This window comes from Macrotis lagotis, chromosome 2, assembly GCF_037893015.1.
Source record: "Macrotis lagotis isolate mMagLag1 chromosome 2, bilby.v1.9.chrom.fasta, whole genome shotgun sequence".
Taxonomy (NCBI): domain Eukaryota; kingdom Metazoa; phylum Chordata; class Mammalia; order Peramelemorphia; family Peramelidae; genus Macrotis; species Macrotis lagotis.
This window is the reverse complement of record NC_133659.1, coordinates 165,864,514-165,892,500: the sequence shown is the minus strand read 5'-3', so window position 1 is coordinate 165,892,500 and position 27,987 is coordinate 165,864,514. Positions and strand designations below refer to the sequence as shown.

The 27,987-nt window shown below is 41.9% G+C and overlaps 1 protein-coding gene across 12 annotated transcripts; it reads right to left on the bottom strand.

The window, feature by feature from the left end:
• Window positions 1-27,979, bottom strand: TPM3 (tropomyosin 3). 12 transcript variants are annotated; one of them, XM_074223411.1, is made up of 10 exons: window positions 27,790-27,978; window positions 27,067-27,192; window positions 14,980-15,113; window positions 14,380-14,497; window positions 14,177-14,247; window positions 13,443-13,518; window positions 12,117-12,179; window positions 11,730-11,799; window positions 10,552-10,630; window positions 9,493-9,844 (listed from the first exon to the last, which is right to left on the bottom strand). In XM_074223411.1, exons 1-10 carry the CDS (start codon window positions 27,904-27,906, stop codon window positions 9,841-9,843), a joined length of 858 nt encoding a protein of 285 aa, XP_074079512.1. In that variant the 5' UTR covers window positions 27,907-27,978; the 3' UTR covers window positions 9,493-9,840. The 12 variants fall into 12 exon arrangements, with proteins under 12 accessions (XP_074079513.1, XP_074079511.1, XP_074079520.1 ...); XM_074223412.1 differs by lacking the exons at window positions 9,493-9,844; window positions 10,552-10,630; window positions 13,443-13,518 and adding exons at window positions 1-1,434; window positions 12,784-12,859; XM_074223410.1 differs by lacking the exons at window positions 9,493-9,844; window positions 10,552-10,630 and adding an exon at window positions 1-1,434 and having other exon boundaries at window positions 27,790-27,977.
• Window positions 27,980-27,987: the final 8 nt, after the last annotated feature.

The following is a 27,987-nucleotide window of genomic DNA, read 5'->3' as shown; positions in this document are numbered from 1 at the left end:
TTCTGAGGGTAGAGGGACTGGTTCTTTATTTCAAAAGACATTTTGTCAATTTTAAGTATCAAAACACTTGCACTATTGGTTCCTCTTTCTCCAGATTGGTTCCCAAATAGACCACACCAAAGGAGAGTACATTTAAGCCAATAAGCGGCACGATGCAAACAGACCTCACAGAAACCTTGCCCAAAAAAAAAAAAAAAAAAATTAAAAAAGATCAGCACACTGCCAGCCCATGGACAGAGAGCACTCACAGCCAGATGGGGGTAGAAGTGGGGTCGGGGTGGTCCTGGTGCTCCTCATCTGAGAGAAATAAAGCCTCAAAAAAATATATATAAAATTAAAAAAAAAAGTTTTGTACACAAGCTATTCAAGATTTCTCCAGCACTGAGTGATACAAAGCACAATGAGATGGCACTTTTAGAGACAGCAGCTTCAGACCCAGGAATGGGTAATGAGATGAATTTCACTTGGCTAATCAGTGGCAAAATAAACGTTATTTTTTCAAAGAAGGTGAAGTGGGGATAGTAGACACCCTAACATCTGGGGCACATGATCCATTCTGTGAGTGAATGAGGAGAGGGAAAATAATTTGGTCTCAAGAGAGGTCTTGTCTGTGTAATTTGCTTGTTTGCTACTGATGCAAATGTTTTTTTCCCCCCCCCCCAAAAAAAGGGAGGGGAAAAGGAAAAAACACCCCAAGAAAACCTTAAAGCTGAAAAACTGAACGGCACTTTTTTTTTTTTTTTTTGGCAAACTCCTCCTGGAATAACCTTTCAGATTTGGCTGGTGCTTGGTACAGAAAATTGAGGTTTTCCATGATGGAGTCTCATCTTGGCCTATGTTCAGCTCTCAGTAGGCAGGCTAACACATCCTTTCCTTCGTCTACGGAAAAGGGACATTGTTTAGGTAGAAAGATTTACTATCCAAAAGGAAGAAAATAGATTAGATACAGCCTAGAAGCTGGGGAATTATCTGGAATGTCTTATAAATGGTTGCTACGACAACAAAAAAGGTAATTACAAAATGTATACATCATACAACATGCTTTTAAAGACACTATTGCATTGTGCTCATGTTCCCTTAAATGTTGTTCCCAAAAGTACTCAGCCCTTAGTCCATCTGGGATCTCTAGGGGAAGAGCTGTGGAGACAGTTTGGTGAAATTGACATGGGAATTGAGGGTGGGGGTGAGATGGGGAAAGGTGAGCAAGGACCCAGAGAAGAAAGCAGCCTTCAGGTGAAAGATCAGCCCTCAGTTTAAAGGTCAGCTTCAGGCAGGCTGGCCTCCAGCGAAGTCAGAGTCAGTGGAAGGAGCAGCAGACAGGGTGGGGCTGGGGGGGAGGGGGAAGGGGTTTCTACATCTCATTCAGGTCAAGCAGAGTCTGGTCCAGCATCCTTTGTGTGCAGAGGTGCTCCTCTTTGGTGCTTTTCAGTTTATCTGATGGGGGCAAAGGGAAAAAGGTTACAATGGCTAGGAACAAAACTCCAAGTCCATCCACATTTAGAATTTGCTCCCTATAGAGGCAGAGTTACAGAATCTTATAGGCCCAGAAAGCAAGCTGTTGTTGCCTCAAGCTTTGCAGCCCTTTGCCTCCTGAAGCTACAGGTGTTGCTGTACTTCCTGTGGGAGGGAGTTTAGAGTGTTGTCATTTCCTAACCTCACAACCCCCACCAGGTTTAGACTACAGTAATAAATTTTACCCTATTCATCTCTGTGGTTAGCAAATTAAAAGCTTAGGAAAAAGCAGTATGTTCCAACAGAGAGAATACCGAGTATGTCTTTAGATCTCCATTTCCTTATCTGAACTGAACTAGATGGTCTCACTGCCGTACTACGAACCAGGATGAGAATGTATCCAGTATCAAGAATATCAAGTACAGTCCTGCTAAAGAGAAGATTATCAAACCAAAGGTGAAGTTAACTCAGGCTAACTTAACTCTCCAAAACAGAGAGAAGAACAGTGGGTGAGAATCATGGGTTTGTTTCCATAAACGAGGCTCAGCAGGCCAAAAGATCTCTGAACAAAAATGATCAAGACAGCCATGCTCCCCACTGACAAACTTTTCTGAAACTGTCATGCAGGCCTGTCCTATGACTGAGTTAGTTATACTGAAGCATGGTACCATGGGGAAGGAAGAGTGATCTAAGGAACAAGATCAAGAGGGACAAGAAAGACCCAAGCCCACCAGGAAAACCACCCTCCTTCAATTTAAAGTACATATGTCCCATATAAGATCACGACAGCTAAGAGTCATACCAATCTACCCCATTCTTTTCCCCCTGTCTCACTATAAACCAGATCTGGCCCATCCCTAGGTCTATAGATGAAGCATAGCTACACCATACAATCAATTCAGTCCATTTATTGTTATAAACCATCCATGCAAAAGGAACATCCCACAATCAGGGTACAGAGAAAAAGAACAGCTAGTCTTTAAGGGGAGAACAGTTATCAAGGAGATGAATTCTCCTGGATTTTCTGGCCTCCCAAACTTTTAGTTTCATTTGTTCAATGACTACCCCAATCCCTTTTAAATTTATGTAAAAAGGATAAAGGAATGTCTGTATTAATTCTTTAGTATTTTATAAGCTGTGGAAAGGCTAACTAAAAGGGATTTTTTTTTCTTCAAGTATTAGGAGGCAGCTAGATGGCAGTGGATAGGGCAGTGGACCCGAAGTCAAGAAGACCTGAATTCAAATTGATCTCAGATATTTTACTAGCTAATTGCCCTGGTCACTTTATCTGCCGCCTCATTTTCCTCATCTCCAAAATGGGTATAAGATCACCTACCTCCCAGGGGTGTGATAAAGATAAAATCAGATGTTTGTAAAGTGCTTTGCAAATCTTAAAGCGCTATATAAATGCTAGATATTATTATTTTTCAACTGCCCCAATAAACAGTAGTTAGTTTGCTCAGCCAGGGGATAAGAAGGGGGTACTGATCAGCATTTGCTGGGGTCCAGGCCAATGAACTGTAAGCTTGGTTTAAGGGGCATTAGTGAGCCCCTTCTCGTCAGTCACACAGATCATGCAGCGTTAACTTCAGCTCGTTAGAGAGCAGGCGGTTTCGCTCAAGTTGGCTGTAGAGACGCTCTGCAACAGCGACAGAGGAGAGGGGAACAAGAGGAAGAGAAAGGGAAAGAGGAGGAAAGGAGAGAAAAAAGGGAAAGTTAGTAGAGTACTGGAAGTGAAGTGAGTTTTACTACTAGTTGGCATAATACATGCATCAGCGAATCACAATGAATATGGAGAAGGATTTGGACAGAGAACAGTCCAGTCAGCTAGCATTCAAATAGTGGAAAGATGGTCAGGTGAAGGGGCCAGATCAGCAGAAGAGGAAAGTTAAGACTATGGGAAGGTAACTAGACACAACACTGAATCAGGAAAATCCTTCGCTGCAGCATGCCTTGTGTCAAAAGACGGGGGAACACAAGAAGTTGGACAAAATGAGGAAAGACATAGTCCCCTTATAAAGGTTGTGTAGCATTTCTCATGTACCCCTCTGGTGCCTATCTGCTTATAGTTAATTAAGAGAACAGATCATCACTGAACTGTTAACCAAAAACCAAACAGAGATGTCCACCTGTGCAATCAGTTTAAAGTATATGATTAGCTGTAGGTAAAGGGAGTTGGGCAATAAGAAAACCAACCTTTCTCTGCCAGTTTTATACTTCTGAAGTTGCTTTCCTTTAGCTTTTTATAGCAATTCCTCCCCAGATTATCTTCAAAGCTTTAGCTAATTTAACTACAAAGTATCAATTATTCTCCAAGTTTAATGTGCTTTTGAAGACTAAAACTGTCAGTTTTTTAAAGCTGGACTTTTCTTTTCCTTCTTTCCCTCTAAGAAGTGAGGGGATTGGGGCAGCTAGGTGGTGCAGTGGATAAAGCACTGGCCCTGGAGTCAGGAGTACCTGGGTTCAAATCCAGTCTCAGACACTTAATAATTACCTAGCTGTGTTTCTCTGCCAGTTTTATACTTCTGAAGTTGCTTTCCTTTAGCTTTTTATAGCAATTCCTCCCCAGATTATCTTCAAAGCTTTAGCTAATTTAACTACAAACTATCAATTATTCTCCAAGTTTAATGTGCTTTTGAAGACTAAAACTGTCAGTTTTTTAAAGCTGGACTTTTCTTTTCCTTCTTTCCCTCTAAGAAGTGAGGGGATTGGGGCAGCTAGGTGGTGCAGTGGATAAAGCACTGGCCCTGGAGTCAGGAGTACCTGGGTTCAAATCCAGTCTCAGACACTTAATAATTACCTAGCTGTGTTTCTCTGCCAGTTTTATACTTCTGAAGTTGCTTTCCTTTAGCTTTTTATAGCAATTCCTCCCCAGATTATCTTCAAAGCTTTAGCTAATTTAACTACAAAGTATCAATTATTCTCCAAGTTTAATGTGCTTTTGAAGACTAAAACTGTCAGTTTTTTAAAGCTGGACTTTTCTTTTCCTTCTTTCCCTCTAAGAAGTGAGGGGATTGGGGCAGCTAGGTGGTGCAGTGGATAAAGCACTGGCCCTGGAGTCAGAAGTACCTGGGTTCAAATCCGGTCTCAGACACTTAATAATTACCTAGCTGTGTGGCCTTGGGCAAGCCACTTAACCCCATTTGCCTTGCAAAAAAAAAAAAAAGAAAAAAGAAAAAAAAGTGAGGGGATCCTAGAAGCATAAAGATGGATTTAAATAATGGCCACCTCATTCTCTGGGTCCAAAGTAATTGATGAACCTATACCTCTTATAATCCCCAAAATAGATTAAATTTTCTCTCTGGTCCATAGTAGGAATCAACAAGACTATAGTCCACATTCTTATATTCAGCCTCTGGTCATACTATCATTCAGCATATATTTACAAAACTAATGTTCTTCCTACAAGGCCTTATACATGCTAAAGTTTGCGCCATTAGTTAGCAGACTAAGGAATATTTTCTTTCACCTATTATCCTTACTTTCTTTAAATCCAAGGGGAATACAGTTTATGACAAAGGGTACAGAGAAAAGGAAAAAAAGGGAACAGAAAATCCTAAAAGTTGTCCCTGAACATTTCTGTCTTTTTAAAAAGGAGTTCTCAGGGCAGCTAGGTGGCGCAGTGGATAAAGCACCAGCCTTGGAGTCAGGAGTACCTGGGTTCAAATCCAGTCTCAGACACTTAATAATTAGCTAGCTGTGTGGCCTTGGGCAAGCCACTTAACCCCATTTGCCTTGCAAAAACGTTAAAAAAAAAAAAAAAAAAGAATGCTCTTTTAGGATGGGATTTAAGGGGGCTGACTGGTATATTCTATGCACTGGAGGCCACATAAAAACTTTAAAAGCCTCCAAATAATGTCAACAATTCTATAGTTTCCTGTCTGGTTGACTTCAGAAAGAAGGCAGTCTATACTTGTAGATCTTTAACCATACTATTCCATTTTATACTATTCCATTCAGTTTTCCCCAAGTTCTTCAGAGATATCATAGAATTATAGGTCTATGTAGTCAGGAAATTCTCAGGCTCCTAGGGCTCAAATTCTAACTGCACCCTACAGAACTTTCATTCCTATGTTAGGGAGGTTTCTGAGGTCCCCATAATACTATCCTCACAAATGAAGAAATAACAGTACGGAATTACACTTATGAAGAATAAGAACTGTAAAAGACTAATGGAGATGAGTAGGGCCAAAGGAAATGTCAGATCAAACCTTAAATTGGTTCTATAGAATGGCTGAGGTCCAAAGTTACACAGGAAGGGGTATTCCGACCTAGGGCTCCAGGCTCAAAAAAGGGTCAGAGATTTTAGAGCTGTAAAAGACCATGATAGTCTTATCTGTTTAACCTCTTAAATGAAACCACAGATCCAGTGAGGTTGATTTATTCACTAATGGAGCCTGTAACTGAACCCAAATTAGTTATTTGACTTTACTTGGATTATTTTTTCCTACTGAGCTACCCTGACAAATATAAATTGCTTCAGTTCTCATCAGAATGATGTCAGCTCTTTTCCTCATGTTTTGAGATCAGATACTAGTTCACTAGTTAAAAGATACAGAGTAGTGAGTAGTATGTGTCTTAGTAACTCTTCTAAGGAAGGCAAGATATAAACAGTACATATCTGGCCCAATGTTCTTTTCCTAGCCCGTCTATTTTGGATCAGTCCATTCACTAGGATATTCTTTAAAAATTTCTTTTATTTAAGGCAATAAGGTTAAATGATTTGCCCAAGGTCACAGAGCAAGGTAATTATTGAGTCCAGATTTTTGAATTCAGGTCCTCCTGACTCCAAGCCAGTGCCTATCCACTGCACTACCTAGCTGCCCTGCCCCTCACTAGGATACTCTTGGACTGCCATGGGCCTAATAGGCTGACTTTCCTTTTACAACACAGAGAAAAGAGACAGGGAGCTACTTCAGTCTTTTATGACCAGTGAGTAAATATTAATTGAACTACTCTCTCTGAGCTCCCCTCTCTAAAAGGAGAGAGTAAAAACTAATTAGTTCCTAAATTTATTATCCTATGATACTAAAAATTCACTTACTGGAGAGAGTGGCTCACAGACTGAAGGTTCACATCCTGGGAATAAGAACCCTTGGGTGGGGCTAAAACCAAGGCTGCCTAGAGGTAGATCTGCCCTACTCCCTACTCTGCTGATGCTGTGGGCTCTGCCATCTGACCTGAAAATCAGGTATGTAAATGACTGAATAATCCACTAAAATAATCTCATCCGTGTTATTCTTTCTCAATTTAAAAAGATTAAAAATATACCTTTTGCCATTAAGAACAAGTAACGGAGGCCTTTCAATTCAGTCAGGTCTCCCTAATTGACTAAGAATGATTTATTCTTGAGACAGTTAAGGACAGGGGGTTTTAAAGGGTAGCTAAAGTTCATCTTCTCAAGTTTTAGATTTACACTGCTAAATTTACCATTCTCTGTGGTTACTTATAACACTGCAAGTGCGGTTGGGGAAGGACTTTTTAGACAACTTATCCTCCATCTATAAATTTCTTATTTCACTAAAGAAATTAAGGCAAAACTCCAGCTTCCTGAACCATTCCCTCTCAAAGAAAATGATTATTTTTTCCCAAAGATTGATTTAACCCTCTCTTACCTCAGTAGCCTATCAATTAGGTTCTATATTATTTATATCTCTCCATTTCTGATGGTTCTGTATTGGGTCTCTTACATCTTAAATACTGACTGTTACCATTTCAAACCCCAAAAGCAATATTTATGATTTTAAAGTTGGAAGGAATATCAGAAGTAATCTAAACAAACCAAGAATCTACTTTAAAACATTTGTACTTAGGGGTAATTCTGTCCTTCAGTTCTATAAAGAGCCCACAATTATTTCTTTCATCCTATTAATCAGCCTATTCCATCCTTGGACAATTTCTAATTATTAGAAAACTTCCTTTTAATGAGAGAAAAAAATGTTGAGACTTTCTACATAATTACATCCTAAGGGGTCAAAAGAACAAATCTTTTTCTTCCATACGGCCCTTGGAATACTTACAAGGCAGTTACCAACCTCTAAACTGTGGTTCCCTTTTCATCATTGCCCACTCAGTTCCTTGTAACTTGCCCTTCCTACCCCAACAACTTACTAAAATTATTCTCTGGACAAATTCAATTGCTTTCCTGAAGTTCTCATTCCACATTTTAACATTAGATTAACAATCTCTCATCTCTTAGATTCTTTTTAGGTTTTTACAAGGCAAATGGGGTTAAGTGGCTTGCCCAAGGCCACACAGCTAATTATTAAATGTTCTGAAGCTAGATTTGAACTCGGGTACTCCTGACTCCAGGACTGGTACTCTATCCACTATGCCACCTAGCCGCCCCATCTCTTAAAATTCTTGATTACTATACTATCCCCACTGTCCTCTGATCCTTTCCACTCTCCTCTCTTACACAAACTACTGTTGTTCCTCCCCCAAATTCTGTTCCCAGGTCTTTAATTCTCTATATTCATGACTTCGTAGTATCAGCTGCACCCTTATGAAGAGGTAGCTCCAGCATCAAATATTCTCTATCTACCACAGCAGTTATTAGTTTTATTACTATTACTACCATTCTTATCACCCAAGCTCAAGTAGCTCATTCTCTATTTCCTTTCCATTCCTACTTCCTATCATCCAAGTTCAGTCCTTTATTACCACTTAACAAAACTTCACTTCATTTCCCTCAGGTTAATCTTAATATACCATCCTCTATATGGAGTCTGGTGGAAAAAAGGGCCAGAGTCAGATCTGGATTGTAGATTCTAGCATGGATACATATAAACTATGTGACTGAGCAAATCAATCTGCATACCTAAATTTATCCATCTATGAAAGTGAAATATTTGTACCATCCTTCTGTTACATGACATTAAGTTGTTTCTTAGCTCAAAAATCTGACTCTCCCCACTTTCTATTAATGTCCAGATGCCTTAACACAGAAAGTAAAACTCCTATCTGTGATACACATGGCCCTGCTATTGTCTTCCTATTATTGACAGTGTCAATCTAGCTTACCATTCCCCAAATGTGCTTTCCTACCTCCATACTTTTTATTTAGCTTTTTACTTATCCCATCCTTCTGTCAAAAACTCCTACCCACCCCACCTTCTTCATGAAATTTGTCTCAACCTTAGTCATTCTTTCCTTCCTCTAAATTCTTATAGCAATTCAGAGCAATCTAGTAGCACTGTTATCTATGACAAGCATGTGAATTTCTTAGCCCTCTTGTCTTGAATTAAAGGGCAGATTAACTTTTGTTTTATTGTTTTCTCCTTACCATGACAGGTGTCCAATAAAACATTTGCTAAATCAGTAAGAGTTCCCTGATTTATTCTTTGAGGGGTGAAGGGCAAAGGAAACATGCCTGAAGATGCCAACTTTATATTAGATCTAGGTTTTCTTTTGGTAAAGAAAAAGCCTGATTGGGGGGGGGGGGGTAGCTAAGTGGTACAGTAATAGAGCACTGGCCTGGAGTCAGGAAAACCTGAGGTTCAAATCTGGCCTCAGACACATAATTACCTAGATGTGTAGCCTTGGGCAAGTCACTTAACCTCACTGCCTTGCCAAAAAACAAACAAACAAACAAACAAAAAAAAACCCAAAGCCTGACTGGATGGTTCTGGGAAAGTGGAGAGGGAAGAGTCATTCCTAAATATAGGATTTTTATTATGGAATTCAAGAGAAACCTAAAGTGTCTAGAGGCTATATCTCCTAAATGAGAAACCACTGAAGACTGAAAAAAGGGGGGGGGGGGGAAGCAAGGTTTTCTATTAGGATAACAGATGCTTGAACTATTATGACTCTTTACTACAAGGGTTGAGAGCTTAGAAAATGCTTGTGTTTTTTTAACTGGAAGTCAAGAATAGGATAGAATGGTCTAGGAGCTTGGAAACAGGAACTGACCTTAAAAAAGGTCTGTTCAACTTATAGGATCCTCTCAGAATCCACTAAAAAACTCTGAACTATTATACCACTCTGGTAGTTAAATGAAACCTCTAAATATCAGGAAAGAATAGACAAGACACAAAAAAGTAGCTTTGATTTTTCACATCATTGAGGAAAGAAAGCCCACCATGCCTGTTCCCCATACCACACCCCTGAAAAGTCAGTTCCTTCCTTTGAACAGCAACATCTTTGTCAAGGACATACATGCTGGGCAGAGTGAAGCATCCAGCAGATTGGAATCATTTTAATTTGGGATGGAAAAAGGGGAAACTGAATACATAATCGCTTTGTGAGCCATCCCAACCAATTCTCTGGACTAGCCAGGCCCACCCAAATGGAATCCAGGAAGAACATAGGACGTTGGGGTTGCTGAGAGAAGAGTGGTTTCCCCAAGCGGAAGGGGCAGATCCGGAACAGAGTAGAAACGATGAGAGCTTATCTGTGAGGAGAAGTAAGAATGAGACCCCAGATGAGAGGGGCTTTCAACAGAAAGAATACACTCAGGAAAGAAAAATAGTAGGGATAAGAAAAGACGAGGCAGAAATTGAAGCCAGACTTTTGGCTTTTTTTTTCAAGTTAGTAGGAAAGAGGGTTAAAGGGGACAAAGAGACTCAAGGATCAGAATCCACAAACAGAAAGAGCCCTAGACAAACTCCCCCTGGTGCTGGTTACTTCCCACTCATTTCAGGTCTCAGTTGAAGTCTTAAAGAGCAACAACTTGGATTCCCCAGATAGCAAAGTACTACAATATGTCCATTGTAGGCTGTAGGGGTAGACTTCTCAAGTCCAAGCAAGTCTTTACAGTTTGGGTTCTAATTTTCTCTATCTGTGAAAACAGAAACATCTCAAGCCTTAGCACTTTGCTCTGTGAGGTCACAAAAAACGAGACAATGTAATGAACACAGCAACAAAAGGTTTGCAGACTATACTAAACCAATTTGTTAGGGATAAGGGAGGGTCCTGAGCTTTCTCATTGTCTTGTTACTGGTCAAAACAGTAACCAGCACCGATTTTATTCTAATACTGAGGACAAGGGTGGAGATATTAGTGTTTCTGAAGACAGACAAAAAAACATCACAGCACACTCTGCACACCCTGTCATCCCAAAGACAAAAGCCCAACCCCACTCTGCTGTCAGATAGTTACATAGAGGTCATGTCATTGAGGGCGTGGTCCAGTTCCTCGCTAATGGCCTTGTACTTCAGTTTCTGGGCATAGAGCTCATCTGGAGGAAATGCACAGACAGGAATTGAAGAAAATCAAGGGACAGAGGTGAGATGTGCCAGGAGTAGAGGGAATGAGAGATCATTGACAAAGAGAAGAAGAAAGGTTGACTATGGAACAGGAAGCACAGTTAGGACCACAGGGGTGGGCCTGAACTGGTGGCCATTCCTCTGATCCCAAGAGGGACAACTTCTACTTAGATTAGGGCTCTTCTTTCCTCTCTCCAACCAAATGTAGAAGTTGGCATTTTAGAATGGTCATTCCTTTGAGGAAATTCTTATATCTGTGATACCCTGGAGATACTATCCCCACCCCATCCACTGAGAAACACTCTCCTGGGAATGAGACAGAACTCAAAATAAAGTACTGTCAGTAATTAAAATGCTGTTCCAAGGTCCACTGTCTTTACTATTCTTCCAGAAGGGAAGCCTGTGCCCATAGGGAAAAAGATTAAGCAATGTTACTTAAAATGCTGCCCAACAGGCACACCCCATTTCACTACCCCAGACATATTTATGCCTCACTCTCCTAATTTTTCAAAAGGGATATTCTACAACCTCACTGTGTCCATGGTGGGAAAGTGCCTCAGAATTCACAAGCACAAGGTCAGAGTAGACTGATCGGTCACTAAGTTATCAAACTAATGACAGAAAGTGCTTAGAAAGCTCTAGTAACTGCTTTCCCTTGGAGTGGAGGACAACCATAGTTTCCCTTTTTGGGGGGTACAGTTGGATAAGGAATTAAAGTCTTGAAAGGTGACCTGGTCATGGAAGCTATTCCACTGCAACACAGGAAGAACCTGGTTTTAAATGCCACCTAAGTGCTAGGGAAATAGAAAAAGGCTGCCTTGGAGAGGAGTTACTGTCAGTTTCCTCAAAAAACTTCAAAGTATAAGATAAAATCTGCTCTTGGGAGAAGATTAAATGGAGAAAGCAAGGTACCTTCTCTGAAATCATAAGACTGTCACTCAGTACCCAAAGAGAATGTACTGAGAAAGGTGGAGAGGCAGACAATTCTCTGTAGTCTTCAGAAATAGAAGGAATCTAGGAAGCAACATCTCTACCTACTTGCCCTTTATTTCCATCCCTTTTGCTTCATACCTTCCAAGTCATCAATTGTCTTTTCCAGCTTGGCTACCGATCTCTCAGCAAACTCAGCACGGGTCTCTGCCTGGGTAAGATATAAAATTGATCAGAACTAGAGATAAGCAAGTATAAAATAAAAAGGGAAATCCCATCTTTTCCCACCTTAGATCCACAACTATGACTACTAGTATTCCTAACTCCTGGGTGACAAGACTCCTACCAATGCAGATGAGGCAACCAAAGTTGACCAGGGTCCTAAGGAATTTCTCCCAGATCACACAACTAAGATGGCTCTTCCTACCTTCTAAGTCAGCATTCTATCCATGATTCTTGAGACCCCAAAGCTAGATTGTCCAGCCTAGTATGGTTACGTATTACTTTACTTCTCTGTTGACAGCTCACCTCCTTCAGCTTATCGGTAAGAATCTTTATCTCCTCCTCATATTTGTCTTCTTTCTGAGAATACTATAAGAGAATTAAAGTAACAATGATTAGATCAAATTATTCTCATTGGCACCAACTCCCCACCTGTCCCAAAGAGCCAATGGAAATTAATGCATTTAATGCCTCTTGAGGGAAGAGGCAGAGGATAGTAGGGACTTTTTAAAATCATCTCATGTCCTAATTATCCACAGGTCTGACGTCCCAGGGTCCTTTCAATTGCAAAACTCAAATTTCTTGATTTTCCTAAACTTAAAAAGCTACCTCATCCCCTACTCAAAAGAAAAGTCAGGGTCAAGACAATTCTTAATACACAATCATTCGAACTGATGTCAAAGAAAAAAAGTTAGTCCTCTGGACCTCTCACTAGACCTCAAATATGATGCTACCTGCAAATCTACTTAGGTCAATGATAACCGCCTGTTTATAAAAATCACAGGTCTGGTCTTTCATACCCCAAAAGCTATTTTAAACTTTAATGCTCAGAAGGCATGAGGATCAATATCAGCCACCATGTCTTGAACAGAGGGGTAGCCAGGATTTAAAAAAAAAAGTTTCTCTTGCTGGATGCACATGGTAGGGCTGGGCTCAGGCCCCAAGCCTGTCCCTTTCATGAACCAGCCCCTACCTTCTCCGCCTGAGCCTCAAGAGATTTGAGGTTGTTGGTGACATTCTTCAGCTCCTCCTCCAGTTCAGAACACTTACTGTGGATGTTTTAAAGAAGGCAGGAGAGGAAAAGGGAAGAAGAAAACAAAGAGGAGAGACACATAGATGTGAATCTATAGGTAGAGTTGAGAAGTCACTGGGGGAGAGAAGTGCCAAGATAACCCTGAACAGCCCCGTTCTTCCCAAGCCTCCCACACTACTAGCAGCATAGGTGGGGAGATTAACCCCTTCTAGGTTGGAAACCCAGTATGCTGAAAGACTGACGTAAGAGAAGAACTCCTAAAACATATGCTTCTGACAGGAATTTTTCCTGAACAGAGCACAGCATTTCCTGGGGTAGAGATGGGAGCTGTTATCCAGCCCAACCATTCCCAGCCCCTCCCACCCCTCCAAGAGAAGATAGGCCCTGTGGAGAGGCAGTAAAGCAGCTAGGAAGAAAGAGGTGAAGGGTGTCAAGTCATTAGGAAAGAGTGGAGCATTCCATGAGAGAGGAGATGAGAAGACTAGTAAAAAAAAACCAGTGGAGGGGAGGCAGCTGCAAAATAAAACAAAACCACATACACGTATGCACGCGCGCACACACATACACACACCCCTTTCTGTGGGTGTAACAGTTAGTACCTTTTCTTCAGCAGCATTCAGACACTTCAGGTTCTGGTCCATCAGTCTGATCTGCTCATCCATCTCCCGGCAACGGCTGTTAGTGTAGTCACAGGGGAAGGAGGGGTGGGAATGGGGGGATGGCACAAGCCAGGTTGTGGGGGAAGGAGAAAGGTCATAAAGAAGCACAGCAAGAATACAAGCAGCAGAGCAAAAGAAAAAAAGGGAAGGAGAAAAAACAAACCACCATGGTCATGACATGCTGTGCCTGGGATGCAGGTGGGGGATGGATGGGAAGCATAAGTATGCCCATGTTAGGGATGATTTTGTTACACAAGGCCCAGAATATACTAAGATGGAGCAATAAACATCTGCCAAATAACAAAGGGAACTTCTGAACCCCATTCCCTCCATATCATCTAGGACATTTTGGGGGAAATAGGGGGGGACACACAAGAATAGAATGGTCACTCTATCTTTACATTAGCCAAAGATACTAGAGCAAAGATTCTAGGTTACATGCTCTCCTTGTCCATTACTCTATAACTTTTAAATAATCAATACAAAAGACATTCCATGACCCAGTCTTCTCTTTGCAGCCCATTCTGTTTCCCAATTAAGTTCCATACTTCTTTTACCCTGAAGGCCTTGTTTAACAAGATTAAGGGAATGCTGAGTTTTTTGCATTAGTGACCATATCAAAGGAAAAGTGACCAATGGTTGTGAGATAAAGGTTTTGGAAGTTAGATACTCACGACTCAGCCAGCTCGGCCCGCTCCTCTGTGCGCTCCAAGTCCCCCTCAATGATGACCAACTTGCGGGCCACCTACATACAAAATATCAGGTCAGGAATCAGTGAAGTAAAACAAGTATTCTTGTCCTTCACCATGTTTCACCTCCCCCTTTCAAAAGAGTTCAGGGGCCAAGCTCTGGACCCACAGCCAGAAGCAGATCTCACCTCCTCATACTTCCTGTCTGCTTCCTCTGCGATGTGCTTAGCCTCTTTTAGCTGAATTTCTTGCAGCTCCATCTTCTCTTCATCCTTCAGGGCCCGATTTTCAATGACCTTCATACCTCTACAAAAAGAACACACAGCAAGTAAGGATATATATGGGGCAAAATGAAGCAAGAACCTTGAAGATGTCACAAGCACATGGCTCAAGGAATTGCTTTTCATTTTATTCCAATTTAATCTACCCTTAGGAAGGTCAAATGTACATTCTTAGAAGTGACAAAGATGAGCTAAGAATTAGCTAGGAGAAAGTAACAACAAAAGCTTATCGTAACCAGGAGGGACTTAACTTGTAGCCGCCATAATAAACATATGTTAACTTTAAGACTTTAGAAATACCAGGGAAGCACTTGTTTGAAGAGTCAAAGTTCAGAAGTCTTTTCTGCATATCTTATAGCTTATCCAAAGAGAAGAAACAGAAAAACTAAAAACTGGCTATTTGGTAAATAATTGTAAACATTTCTTAGATAGGTAAGAATTTAAAGAGATCTATTCAAACCTTTTGGCTACTGTAAGTCACAGAACAGTCCAAACTACCAAACTTACCTCTCACTTTCATCAGCTGCCTTCTCTGCCTCCTCTAGCTTCTGCAGAGCTGTTGCCAGGCGCTCCTGAGCACGGTCCAGCTCCTCCTCAACCAGCTGGATCCGACGGTTCAAGGAAGCCACCTCAGCCTCAGCCTAGGTAGAAAAGAATAGAAAAGGGTAGCAGGGAACACTGAGGAGAAAAGCTAGCAGCTCAAAACTCAACAAATAAGGTAACTACAATAAGGAAACCAGAGTAATTGAGCAAGGCCAAATTCTACCCTGCTGATTAGAGATTTGTATCTGGGACTTGGTACATGCATAAACTCCCTTCACCCCAGTCACACTCTACAGGAACAGGGTTTCAGAAATCAGTTTCTTGCCCAGCAAGTGAGTCCAACCCCTTTTTTGGTCCCAGTTCAAGTTTGTAAACAATAGGTAGAGAAAAATTCAGGCAGAAAACGGGATTCTAGCCTGGTCTGAATCCTGTCTTAGTGTTCCTTAAAGAATTAAGATCTGGTTAAAGCCTAGTAGTTTTATGACATCAGAACACCTATTGGAAACTACCTATTTCCAAGAAGGATAAATCTAGAAAAATTATGATGTGCTTTTCCAAAGTAGCCTAGAATCAGGGCTAAGAGATGTCAGAGGCCCTAAACCACTCCTGAATACTAACTTCACCCCAACCCTTCAATATTTTCCCTCTAAAACCCCTTAAAACAAAGAAATGAAAAAAATCTCTGGCATTCCAGAAATTCTTTAATATCTAAGACAACAGGAAAAACAGAAGAAAAGATCTATATATACATATATGTAGATATATCTATTCACACATTTGCTTCCTTGATGAAAGTATTTTGTTTCTGAGAAACTCCCTCACATTCTCCAACAACTCCCCCACAAAGTCTACCTAGTAATAATTTCACAAGCTTGTCTCAGCCTCAGTGTAATATTATAGAAATATTCAATGTAGAGTTGGTAATAAGTAGGTCCTTCCTATATGCATTTTCTAATATGAATAATAAACCAATCTAATAAGTAGGTCCTTCCTATATGCATTTTCTAATATGAATAATAAACCAATCTACTTCCTAAATTGTCTGCTACTGATGAGTGATGGGCTAAGAAGCCTAAGCCCAGGAAATTTCAAGTCTTCTATCCATATAGTAGAAAAAAAGGACTAGGATAATGGGAAGACCAGAAAGAAATGGAATTCTAAAAATCTTACAAGTCTTGTGACTTTCAAAGCCTCTCTTGGACTGCTCTTTTCCATATCCTTCAACTAGTTATTAAGCAAAACTGGCTGCTACAATAGTATAAGAATTTAATCTATCCAGCACACCACTTAATTCAGATGCTTATCCAAGCACCTTGTAAACATGATCTCCCTACAGCACCCAGCTGGCTATGATTGTGCCTGAATCCAGCTGCCCTGATTTTCCTCCATCTCCACCCCCCCCCCCCCCGTTTTGGGTGGGTGGGGCTGAAAGAATGCTCAGCCAAATACAATCATGCTAAGAATCAGGACCTTTGGCATCCAAAACTCAAACATAGGAGGCCCAGAGGAAATCAGGTGAGGAAGGCTGCAATGCTAATATACTAAGCCAATCAAGCAAGAGGTTTACTTGGGGGGAAGGTGTTAAAGGAATTTTAAATTAATCTAAATATTTAGCATCTGACTACAAACTATATGGTCAGAAATTTGAAGTTTACCCAAATAAATTGGATGAAAATCCATTTTACCTAACCAGATCCTTAAAAAAACAAACCCCAAATTTCCAGCACTGATCCATCCAAGGAAGAAATTACTTCCCAGGAAACATATTTCTTTTGAAGGACCCTGAAAAGCCTAATCTGAATAAAGTACAGGAAGCCAGGTTTATAGTAGAGTTTGTGAAACACTCCCAACATAATTACTGTTTTCTAGATAACAAGAGATTTCAAACCAAGAAGAGAACTAGGTATTGGGGACAGCTGGATAGAGCATCAGACATTTCATTGGATGGAAGGAAGGTTCCTCTTATTCTGCAGGAGAAATCAGACTATGGGGGTGGAGAGAGGTATACAAGTTTCCATGACAACAGGCTAGCTTGGGCGGTTTTTCTCACAAACCAGCATTTACAATAGCATTCTTTGCAAGGCTGAAGAATTGGGGGGGGGGTGGCAAACCAGTGCCCTATACATGGCAAGGGATAGGAAATCTCAATATGTTCTGAAATTGGACTAATGAATCTAGATCTGACCTGTGGTGTAAGATTAGGAGTAACCTGAGGTCAGGACCCAAGAAAGGAGGGAAAGATGAGTGAGTGAGAGAGAGAGAGAGAGAGAGAGAGAGAAAGTGTGTGTGTGTGTGTGTAAGAGAGAGAGAAACACTAACAGAAACAGATGTCTAGACCTATGGTCCAATGCCTCAGGACTTTCCCATTATTTAGCTGAATGTTTCTTCTCTTGGCTTCAATTTCATCAACCATATAAGAGGAAACTGACTAGTCCTAAGGTTCTGGTTTAATGTCCCACCTTTAGGGGCTTCTTTGGCTAATTCTTAGCACAATGCCTGGCATACAGTCGGTGCTTAATAAAAGCCTGTTCCTTTGCCTTCCCCTCCCAAATACAGAGGTGATCTTTTGGACCTGTGACCTCACAGCACCTCCACTAATCCCTTCCCCCAACTAGAAGATTAGCTCAGTTAATTATTCCCCATCCACTAAATATACAACACTTCAAGTGGAGGATCTTGTGGTTTCAATGGCTCTAAGATGCTAACACCAGCCCAAGTCACTGAACTCAACTCTTTTACATCCTTCACTATCACCAACCACCCAAATCAGTTCCATGCACACTAGATTCCACTTAGATCTAAGTCAGCAAACTGCTTTGTCCTAACAACTGATGCCCCCCAAAAAAGGATGATAAGGGAGGAATTAGTTCAAACTTGGAATTGTGCCACTCTGGGTCCTTTTTAGAGAAAAGTCACAAATGTACAAAAGTTAAGAATAATCAAAGAATTATGCAGGAGCCCCAAGGGAGGGGGAGAATTTAGTTCTAGTTCACAGTGTTCACATTTATCTACTAGGGGGAGATATGGTGCCCTTGAGGAATTTAAGTTTCTATTTTAAGGGGGGGGTAGAAGAGAAAGAGAAGGAAAAAGAAGTACTAGGCCCAAGGGTAAACAAAGGTGGAGACAAGGGTAAGGCATTCTGAGCAAAGGGCTTTTTGCCCCTCCCCAAAGCCTATATGTGGGTTTTAAAAGGTCAGACCTATATATGTGCTCACAGGTCCCACAAAGAGTCTTCCATTATAATATAGCCTAGCTCAGTTCCAAGGCTTGGAATTTGAGGTTAAGGTCAGTCTCTGGCATGTGCTGTGGAGCCTTCATTTACTCCAACAGAACTCATCAGAAAGGCACACAATAACAAAACTGAACTTCCCCAAACCCACACAGGGTAGCAGTGGGGTCAAAATGTAAGAGGGGAAAAAAATGTTTTCACATATTATCACCTTGATTCCATTAAGGTGGTGGCACAATGTAAAGTTCAAAATTGAAAGTGATAGTGCCAGGGTTCCTTCATTATGAAAGTTAATCACCAATATATACACCAATGACCCCAGGATTACATCACTAAACTGTTTCCTCATCCCCTCCCTATCTAACTAAAGGCTGTCTCTATGAGTCTAAACAAAATTAGCAACCAAAGTCAAAGGAAAAAAACCTAGAGTCAGCCTACAAAACCATACTCCAGGATGTTCTAGAAAAGGTAATAAAGAAGACCCTGCCCCCATAGGATGGGAAGACAGAGCAAAAAGGTAATTACTGGATTCCCCTGAGCTGCAGAAGGGGAAGACTCTCATTACACAGGGACATTAGCCTACTTCCCCTTTTTGAAGACTTCCTCACTAGTCCTTAGGGCAATAATCGGGTTTGGCAGGCTCCCCTTGATTGAGAAGTATTAATCTACAGCTACTCCCTAAGCACTCAAATCAGCCAGGTTAGTCCTGAAAAGGATGGGGGGAAAGAGCTAATTTAAAGCAGTTCAATTTATTCAGGGACAATAGGAAGAAAATAATATATAGGATGAAAGAACAATGGTACTTACTTTTCACCAGATCAATTCAAGATCTCCTGTAGTGAAAAGGAAGTTCTAAGATAACTCATCAATAGAAGCTCAAACACTGGGTGGGGTTCACCAATTTAAAGCTAGAGTTCTCAAATTAAGGGAGAAAAGGTGGACTATTTCTAATCAAAGGCAATACCATCTTGCCACAGTTCAGGGAATTAAGTTTGTCAAAAACATTACCACTCTTAGTAATATTAGCTATTAAGATATTTGCCAAGTCCTTGGTTTAATTGTTCAGCTCCACCATCACCCCCCTCTCCTCCAATTTAACTCCACCTCCCCAAACCATAAACTCAGAGTGGAGGAATCCATAACCTAGGAATCAGAGAAATAAAAGCTGACCCTGGGGAAGGCACTAATAAAAAAACAGAATTTTGTCTCTAACAATATATCCCATCAAGTACTAAAGCTAATTAAGCCAGTTACTCTCCTCTCAATCCCTCTACCATCTATTATTTATTCTGCATCATTCCAGACTCAAGTATATCTTTTTTCCTCCATCTTCCGGAGCCAGATATCCCTAAATCCATTACATCCCAGCTTATCTGGCTTGCAAATTGTTTTTTGCGTTATCTCTATCACCTGCCTGACTTAACAATAGGCACCATTGAATATTTCAATACATATTTGGTATTCTCGAGGGTTCAAACACTCAAGCAGAAACACCAAAGCAACAAGGATTCCAAAATGAATTAAGCAGACCCACGAGTCATATCTGGTAGTGCCTCAGACCTCAATAACCCGTTTATACCGCCCATGTCAAAAGAATTCCAAAAAAGAAGCTGTAAACCCCTATGAGGCCCCTCTGCACATACATATACATGTATACATGTATACATATATACATATGTATATATTTGCTTATCAGTTCAATGTGAAGGAAATGTTCTTAACAGGTCCGGCTTATAGTCAGAAAAAACAAGCTTCCATCCGGACATCAACAAGAGAAAGGAGGTTGAACCCCTGGTTTCACTCCCGTCTCCCTCTTCTAAGGAGGCAAAGTAGATTTGCCTGGGTAAAGGAAAGCGGTAGGGGGGCGGAGCTGGGGGGAAAGCCGTAGGAGAGAGGATGGGAGGCGCTGCAAGCCCCATCCTCTTGGGGGGCGGCGGGGGTACCGCATTTCCTCTCAACCGAACTGCTGCCTCATTTCCTGAACGGGCGGAGGGAGCGGAAAGGCTGCCAGTGGCCCCGGCTGGGGGCTTTCCTGCCGTCCTTCTCGCAGACACCCCGGGACCCAAGCACGCGGCTTTCAGCCCCGCTCGGCCCTCGCTCTCCAGGGAGACCGCTCCGGGGTTTTGCCTCCCAGCCCCGCACAGGCCCCTCGGGAGGGAGGGAGGGAGGGGGAGGAAAAGCCCCTCCCCCGACCGCGCCCCAGCTCCTCCGGAATGAATGAATGAGCCTGGACCCGGGTGGGGGCGGGGAGAAGCCACACCCCGGCCCCCCAAAGGGCCGTGCAACCCTCGGGGTGCAGCGGGGACCCCGCCCGTCCACTCCCGCCACCCAGCTCGCCGCCTGCCTCGACCCGGTTCTGCCCACTGCCGGTCCCCGCAAGCCGGATGCCAAGCCCGGGCCGGCCAGCCCCTTCGGGTTTTGGCTCTGGGGCTTTTCCAGTCCGGGGCTCCGGATCCCGCCCGCCCCGGCCGGGCCCGTCGGGGTACCTGCTCCCGGGCCCGCTTCTCCCCCTCCACCTCCCGTTGGAGACGCTCGGCCCTCTCCTCGGCGTCATCGGCCTGCTGCTGCAGAACCTGAATCTTGCGCTTCACCGCCTCGATGGTGGTGATTCCAGCCATGGTGCCCGCCCCGTTCCGGCTCCCGCTCCGGCTGCTGCCTCCTCCGCTCGCCGCGGCTGCCGCTTCTCAGCCCCGCTTCCGCCTGCTCCGCCCTGAAATACCGGAACTCGCCCACTCCGTCCGGATGTGACGACAGCCCCGCTCCCCTTCTCCCCTCCCTCCGCCAACCAGGCGGGAAGGCGGCGGGCCGGGAGGGAGACGGGCGGGGGAGCGAGGGGCGGGGCTTGTGCGGGCCCCGAAGACTGACTAGCTGACTGACTGGCCCCTCGGCCCCCCGCCTCCCGCCCTCAGCGGGAGGGGGCCGCTGCCATGGTAACCGGAAGGCGCGGCCGGGTCAGAGCCCCTCGGGCCCGGCGGGCTTCCCACAATGGCCACGCGCACTCCTCGGGAGCCCCCGTGACGCTCCACAAAGCTGCCCGCCTCCCCCGACCCCTCCCTGCCGGGAGCCCCTGGGCCAGAGCTGCCTCCTCCCACCCGCTGAGAGCGCCGCTGGCGTTCCCCGGGCATCCTGCCCCGGGCACCACCTCCGGGCGCACCGATCGGCAAAGGAGGACTTGGCTCCGCCGCCTGTGAGCAGCAGAGACGGCCTCTGCGCCTCCCCCCCAGGAAGATGCGCATCCCCGGGGGACCCTCCCGCTCAGCCGTCCCCCTCAGCAGCACAGCGCCGGAGGGGAGCGGGGAAGGCGGCCGGCCCGCCGCCGCCTCCTCCTGGTCCTGGGAAGCGCAGGGCTGGGAACCCCCCGAGTCCCTTGCCGGCCCGGGACCGTATCCCGCTGCTCTCCCAGGCCAGCCCTGCCCTGCTTCACCTGCTGTGCATTGCCTCCGAGCCGGGAGGTGGCCCGAAGGAATGAAGGACTTGCAGTCTGGACCTAACTAAGCCGGGAAGAGGGTGGTTTCTGTGTTTCAGAAACTCACTGCTTCAAGCATCACATTTTACCAATTTCATTACCGCCTTGGTTTCCGGATGCATCTGTAGACAGATGAAAACAGACCTACGGGTCACCCATGGTAAACTTCTAAAAGACATCATGGCAAAGAAAACTCAGAATTGGGGACGTAAAATGAGCTCCCCCATTTGATGAGAGGTGTGTGATGATTACTTAAGTTTCCTTAGCTATGTCTCTCCTTGCCAGGTTGGTTTAACAAGGACCAACCTTTAGGTCAAAAAAAAAAATCTAGCCTGAACTTCAAAATTAGCCTTTTAGTTTCAAGTCTCTCTTTTGATAGCTACTCCTTCTAAGTTATATCACGTTAAGGTCAAGTATTCTGGGTAAACATCTCAGTTAACTCTTTCCAAGAAAGTCTAGGAAGACCAATTAAATTGCCCTCTCTGTTTTTCCTTTGTCTAACAGTTAGTTTCACTAACAGTCCTAAATTCTTATTCTCTGAAAAGCCCTAAGGTTTTTTATTTGTTTTTTATTTCCTGTTGCTTGTCCTACTAATTTAAAATAGAAACAGAGAAAGCCTAACCCTTGAGGTCGGCAGAAGACATACTGTTTCTTCAAGTACTGAATTCTTAGCATATCATAAGAATGGTTTCTCAGGAAGCTTGTTTTCCCTTCCTTGCAAGTGAAACTATTCCAAAGGACAGTTGGGCAATGCCCAGTCTTCTACGTGGTAACCTGTCTTTTTATATTTCTTCCAAGGCAGAGATGAAGCAACAATGGCCTGAGATTCAGTAGTGATTCGAATTACCGGAAATCCTAATTAGTCCTGGGAATTGTCCATCCTGTATCACCTGCCTCCCTGTCATACAGTATCTTTGGAAGCAAATAATAAGAATTTTATATGAATTATAGTTTAATATCAAATGTTTAAATTTCTTCATGATTTATAGCTAACTTTTTCTTTTTGTTTGTATATTTGATAGTTTTTTGTTGGTTATACTAAATTTGTAATAATTTTAACATCGTTCCAGTCAGCAGGGGGCACTGTTCCTTTTTTTATTTTTTTAACTTTCCCAGGACCAGAAGAAATACCCCCAAAAAAAACGAACCCCTTTCCCTCTTGGAGGAACTAGGGGTGAATTGAGAAGTCCTTGGTACCTCTCTTTAGGATCTCTGCATTCTTCAGACTGGCATTTTTGAACAGAAAATCTCCACTTGATCCTGAGAAACAGGTGAGCTGGCCCTGTAGCTCTTAAAAGTATGATGGATAGAAAGCAAAGGAGTTATGTGCTATTGTTTTCCTGGAGACCAAAAATACATTGGCCTGTTCCAGTATGGGTCCAGAATCTTCCCCAACCTTTCCAAATCTCCCTCCCATTCTTTATTCCCTATAGAACAGTGCTATTAATATTTTGCCCTAAACCATGTTCTCTTCTACTAGTTCTCACTGAAAAACTGTAGCTTCATCTCTGCATACAAAGAACCAGGTCAAGGAAATAGAGGTTTGAAACTGATCTATCCAATCCTTTACTCTTCCTTTGTCAAAGAAGTCCCTGAAAAATCCTGCTTTCTCCAGAAAGTCTTTCTAAGACAACTAAAATCCCTTATTAATTAAACATAAAATTCCTACCACAACTTCTATCTCAGCAGCTCCTTTGTCCTCTAATCAGATGTAATATTTTTATTGATAAATTTTTAAGCAATACTTTGGTCTTTTTCTATTCAATTTTTGTCTGTTCCTTACATAATTGCTCAGAAGACAGTGATTAAGCTTTAAGCTCTTGATTTTTTTTCTTTGTATAGGGTCAAATATACTTCATAAAAAACTAGGTAATGAAGTAGATGGAATGCTGGGCCATCTCCCAGACTTCAAATCTGGCCTCAGATATTATTAATTGTGTGATCCTGGGCTGGTCACTTCACCCTAATTGCCTCAGTTTCCTTATCTCTAAAATGAACTGAAGAAGAAAACAGCAAACTACTCCAATATTTTTGCCAAGAAAACCCCAAATGGGGTTACAAAGAGTCAGACATGACTGAAAATGACTCAATGACAAAAACAAATCATAGGGAGACTTTTCAAGATCCTTTAGTTTAATCCCTTCATTTTACAAATAAGGAAACTCAGGCCTAGAAAAATTAAATGACTTGCCCAAAGTCACATAAGCACCAAAGCTGGGAATGAATTCTCAAGAGCTGTGGTTCTAAGTTCAACAATTGTTCTACCTTACACTCTCTTAATGAAGACTTAATCTCACAACCAACTGTTTCTTCTTAATTTCTCACTTCTCCCCATTACAATAACTCAACATTAGGCCAGTCCCTTCTCTACCTCTTTCTCCTTCCTTGGGTTTCAAGATGCCTGTCCTCTTCCATGCAGCCCAATTTCAGATCTATTTTGCACCCAGCCTATTTCTCTTTCACTTGACCTTTCTGACTTTCATTTTCTTTATCTGAAAAAATGAGTAGGTTGGACTAGATGAGCTGTCAGATCCCTTTTCCAAATCTGTGATCTTTCCTCTCCTGTTTCTCAGTTTTTTATTTCTAAGAATGCTTATTGAAAAGAAGAGGTAGAGGCTAATAAGGTATGTCTGGATTACAATTTAACCATTTTCAATTTGATTACTGAGAGAGGTGTGTGTGTGTGTGTGTGTACATAAAATGGATCAAGTACTAGTCTTAAAACTGGAAGTGCCTGTTCTTCCACTTAATTTCTGTGTCACCTTGAATTAGCAAGGTGACTTTTCTGACTCTTACTTTCTTCCCATGTAAAATAAAGATAATGCTTTCCCTACCTACCACACAGAGTTGTTATAAGTGCCAACAAATAGTATAGAATGGAGTAACATATAACCAGAAGTTATTATTTATATAACCTTTCATGGATTTATATCAGTATAGGGAGGTTTATTTGTGAAGTTATGAGGCTCAGATGAGATTGTATAAAATGCTTTATAAACTTTAAAGAGTTATATAAAATAAGTTCTGATGATGGTAATACCTTATAGGCCAATGGATGGCATTATGTGTGCATATGTAATCTAAAGGGGAAGACAGAAATAATTGATTTCTGGAAATTTTCATAACTTCTCTAAGACTATTAGCTTGAATATCTGTGGTCCACTCAACAAATCTTAGATTACACATATTTTTCTTTTCTCCAAATATACAATTTGTTCCTAATAATCTTGCCACCACACCTGCCATTCCTGACATGAGTCTCAAATCTAGGGTTCTCTGATATATCAGATTTCTTCCAAAAGAGTTATTGCTTTTAATACCTCTTCAGTTATTACCTGAAGAGATTCAGTTTCCTATATTCCCAAGTATGGTAGTAAACCTGCTTTGGTGTTCATTTCTCTCCAGTCCCTAATCCCTTCCTTTCTACACATGATCATCTATAGCAACCAGATAAAAAGTTCCCCAGAATTGTCCAGGGTAGAACAATCTCCAAAGAATCTGTGCCATGGTCAATAGTTTTTAATCTTTCTATAGAGAGGGAAGAAATAGTTGTAGCCTCAGCTCTTAGAGATTGCTCCATGGCCTTGGGTATCTTGGAGTTGGATTTCTCTTGGAGACAAATTTAGTCTTGATTACAGGAAAAAAATTGTCACATTTAGAGCTGATCCATAGTAAAATGAACTTCCTTGAGAGTGGTGACTTCCCTCTTTCAAGTAGAAATATTCTACAGTGTGGATTCTTCCCAGGTATGGGTTAGATTTGATGGTTACTAAGGTCTCTTCCAAATCTTAATTTCTGTAATTATGTGCTGCTTTTTTTTCTGAGTAGGGCTTACATAATGAGTGATTACCATTATTAGCCACCATCTAGACACTTAGCACCACTTAAATGGTAGAATTCTGGGGAACTCTTGATTATACATGAATTGCAATGTCATTACTCCTGGGGCTTTATCTAATTTGTTGCTCAGCTCTAGTGTGCAACTCTCCCATGTTCACAGGATGTTTGTTAATGTAAAAAAAGATGAGAGATTAGAATTAAATATGAAAAGGGGTGGATAATAGGAATTTTTGAGTGAATTATAGTATGTAGGACTGTGTCTTGTATTTTAAAACCAAATAGATGTGATTGAGATTATCCTTTTACAAAGTTATTTCTATCCTTACTCTCATATTATTGCAGAATCACAGAATTTGAAAGTTGGAAGGAACCTCAGTGGCTATCTAGACTAACTCATAAGAAAAAGAATAGGGATAATTCAAAATTGCATATCTCATTAACATTGCAGAACTTGAATAAATTTCTTATCCTGCTTTTCTTACAAAGACCTCAAAAGACTTACCCATCTATTGGTCTCAAAAGACTTACCCATCTGTTTTCTCATTCATTGTTGTGGCAACCTTAGAGAAGGGGATGGAGGAAATCAGGTAGTTTTCATATAATATTAAGAGAGAAAAGATTATAAATTCCATTTTCAAGGGAGAAAACTGAGGTTCAGAGAAATTTAGTATTTTGCTAGATGCCATATAGCAAGATCATTGACATTACACTATATGCAATTTTTGTGTCCTTAATTTCTCCCTTGCTGACCCTAATATATTATTTACCTTGGATATTACCCATGTGTCTTCTGAGGACTGCCCCCTGTGGCATTTCAGTGTCATAAGCACAAATGCTCAAATTGTCCAGAACATAATATGACCTCTTTCTTTGTTCCAGTGTGAAACCCAAGCTGAGTTTGCTTGGTAAGAAGATGACAAATGTCCTATTAATACACTTCTGCATGCCAGACCCTCATCACAAAAGCCAGGAGCTTAGGATATGGAGACAGAAGGAGATGAAATGAATCATGTCAGATGGGCTTGAAGTTCCCTCCCTCCATCCAACTCTACATTTATGGGGTTGGGGGTGGGGGTGGGGAATGACCTCCTGGAAGGCAATAGGATGAACTAATTGAACTGAATGTCCCTGGAGATCAGCATCCTACTTTAGAAGAAAAATAAGATCAAGCAGAGTACAAAGGCAGCCCTAAGGTAGAGATCCAAATAAAGACTCAGAGGTTGGATTTGGGATAAGACACAATCTGTTACCTGCTCTAGAGAAGGGCTAAGAAGATAGGTAAATAGATTAATAGAGGAAATGGAAGTGTCTTGGCCAGGATAACACTGTTAAAAAGAAAATATCTTATGTTTTACCCATATATGAGTTCACATGAATGAAAGGAATTTGTGAGTATCATTGAGATTACAAAGTACTATTTGTAATCAGCTGCCTCACAAGTGTCTTTGTAAGGTACGTTCAGCATATATAGTAGTACATAATGTATGCGTCCTTATCCCATCTACCTAATACTTACGTCTGCTGCCTTCTTTTCTGCTAGTTCCAGCTTCTCTTGGGCATCCTTCAGTGCTTCTGAATATTTGTCCAGTTCATCCTCTGTTCCCTTCAACTTCTTCTGCATAGCTGCCAATTCATCTTCCAACTGTGAGAAACCCCAAGAAAATAATATATACACATTTAAGTCTATTCTTTCCTAGGTTCCTAGAACCTGATTATATTTCTTGTTGAATCTCTGGACGACTAGTGTCAGAGAAACTCCATCAACCACCTCCCAGTTCTCTGTCCTTTTCATATGACCCTGGGAAGCCCAATACTTACCAGTTGGATAACTGAGATTTTTGACTTCAGAGACTTGAGAGCCAAGGATCCCTGAGTATCTAGACAGGTTTTGTGTTAAAGTACTGTTGAGGTCATTGTGCTGAAGGTTAGTCTGCCCCTGCTTCCAGGGTCATATGGACTCTTCAGGAATACAGCTACTATTACTATCATAATTATTAATGGATAAACAGAGACTCAGAAAGTTTCAGTAGTTTGTTCAAAGTCATAGGCAACTAGGACAAACAACTCGGGTATCTTCTTCCCAACCTAAAACTCTTTAACTGGTCAATATTGCTCCTACTAGTACCATGGAAGGAGGCTATTCCCAGAAAGAGGCATTTCTTTTTATGTCACCTTCCTTTCTTATTCATCCTCTTCCTTTAACTCCATGTAGTGGTTAAAAACAAATTCCAGCACATACCTGCTTGCTTCGGTCTTCTGCCTGCTTCTGTTCAGCCTCAGCCTGCTCTGCTCGGTCCAAGGCATTCTCCTTATCCAGCTTCAACATTTGCATCTTTTTCTTTATGGCTTCCATCATTGGGGTTAGTTTGAGCAGATAGGGACTAGAACAAGCACTGAGGGTCTTCTGTCTAGGTGACTAGCTATCCCTAGAACTGAG

What these genes read in the sequence shown, in the direction of transcription:
- TPM3 (XM_074223413.1), bottom strand. Translation starts at nt 27,906, where the DNA reads ATGATGGAAGCCATAAAGAAAAAGATGCAAATGTTGAAGCTGGATAAG. An exon ending in CAGAAGACCGAAGCAAGCAG is followed by an intron (nt 27,193 to 27,789) that starts GTATGTGCTGGA and finishes GGTTTCTCACAG; the next exon opens with TTGGAAGATGAATTGGCAGC. An exon ending in CAGACAGGAAGTATGAGGAG is followed by an intron (nt 14,248 to 14,379) that starts GTGAGATCTGCT and finishes TTTTGTATGTAG; the next exon opens with GTGGCCCGCAAGTTGGTCAT.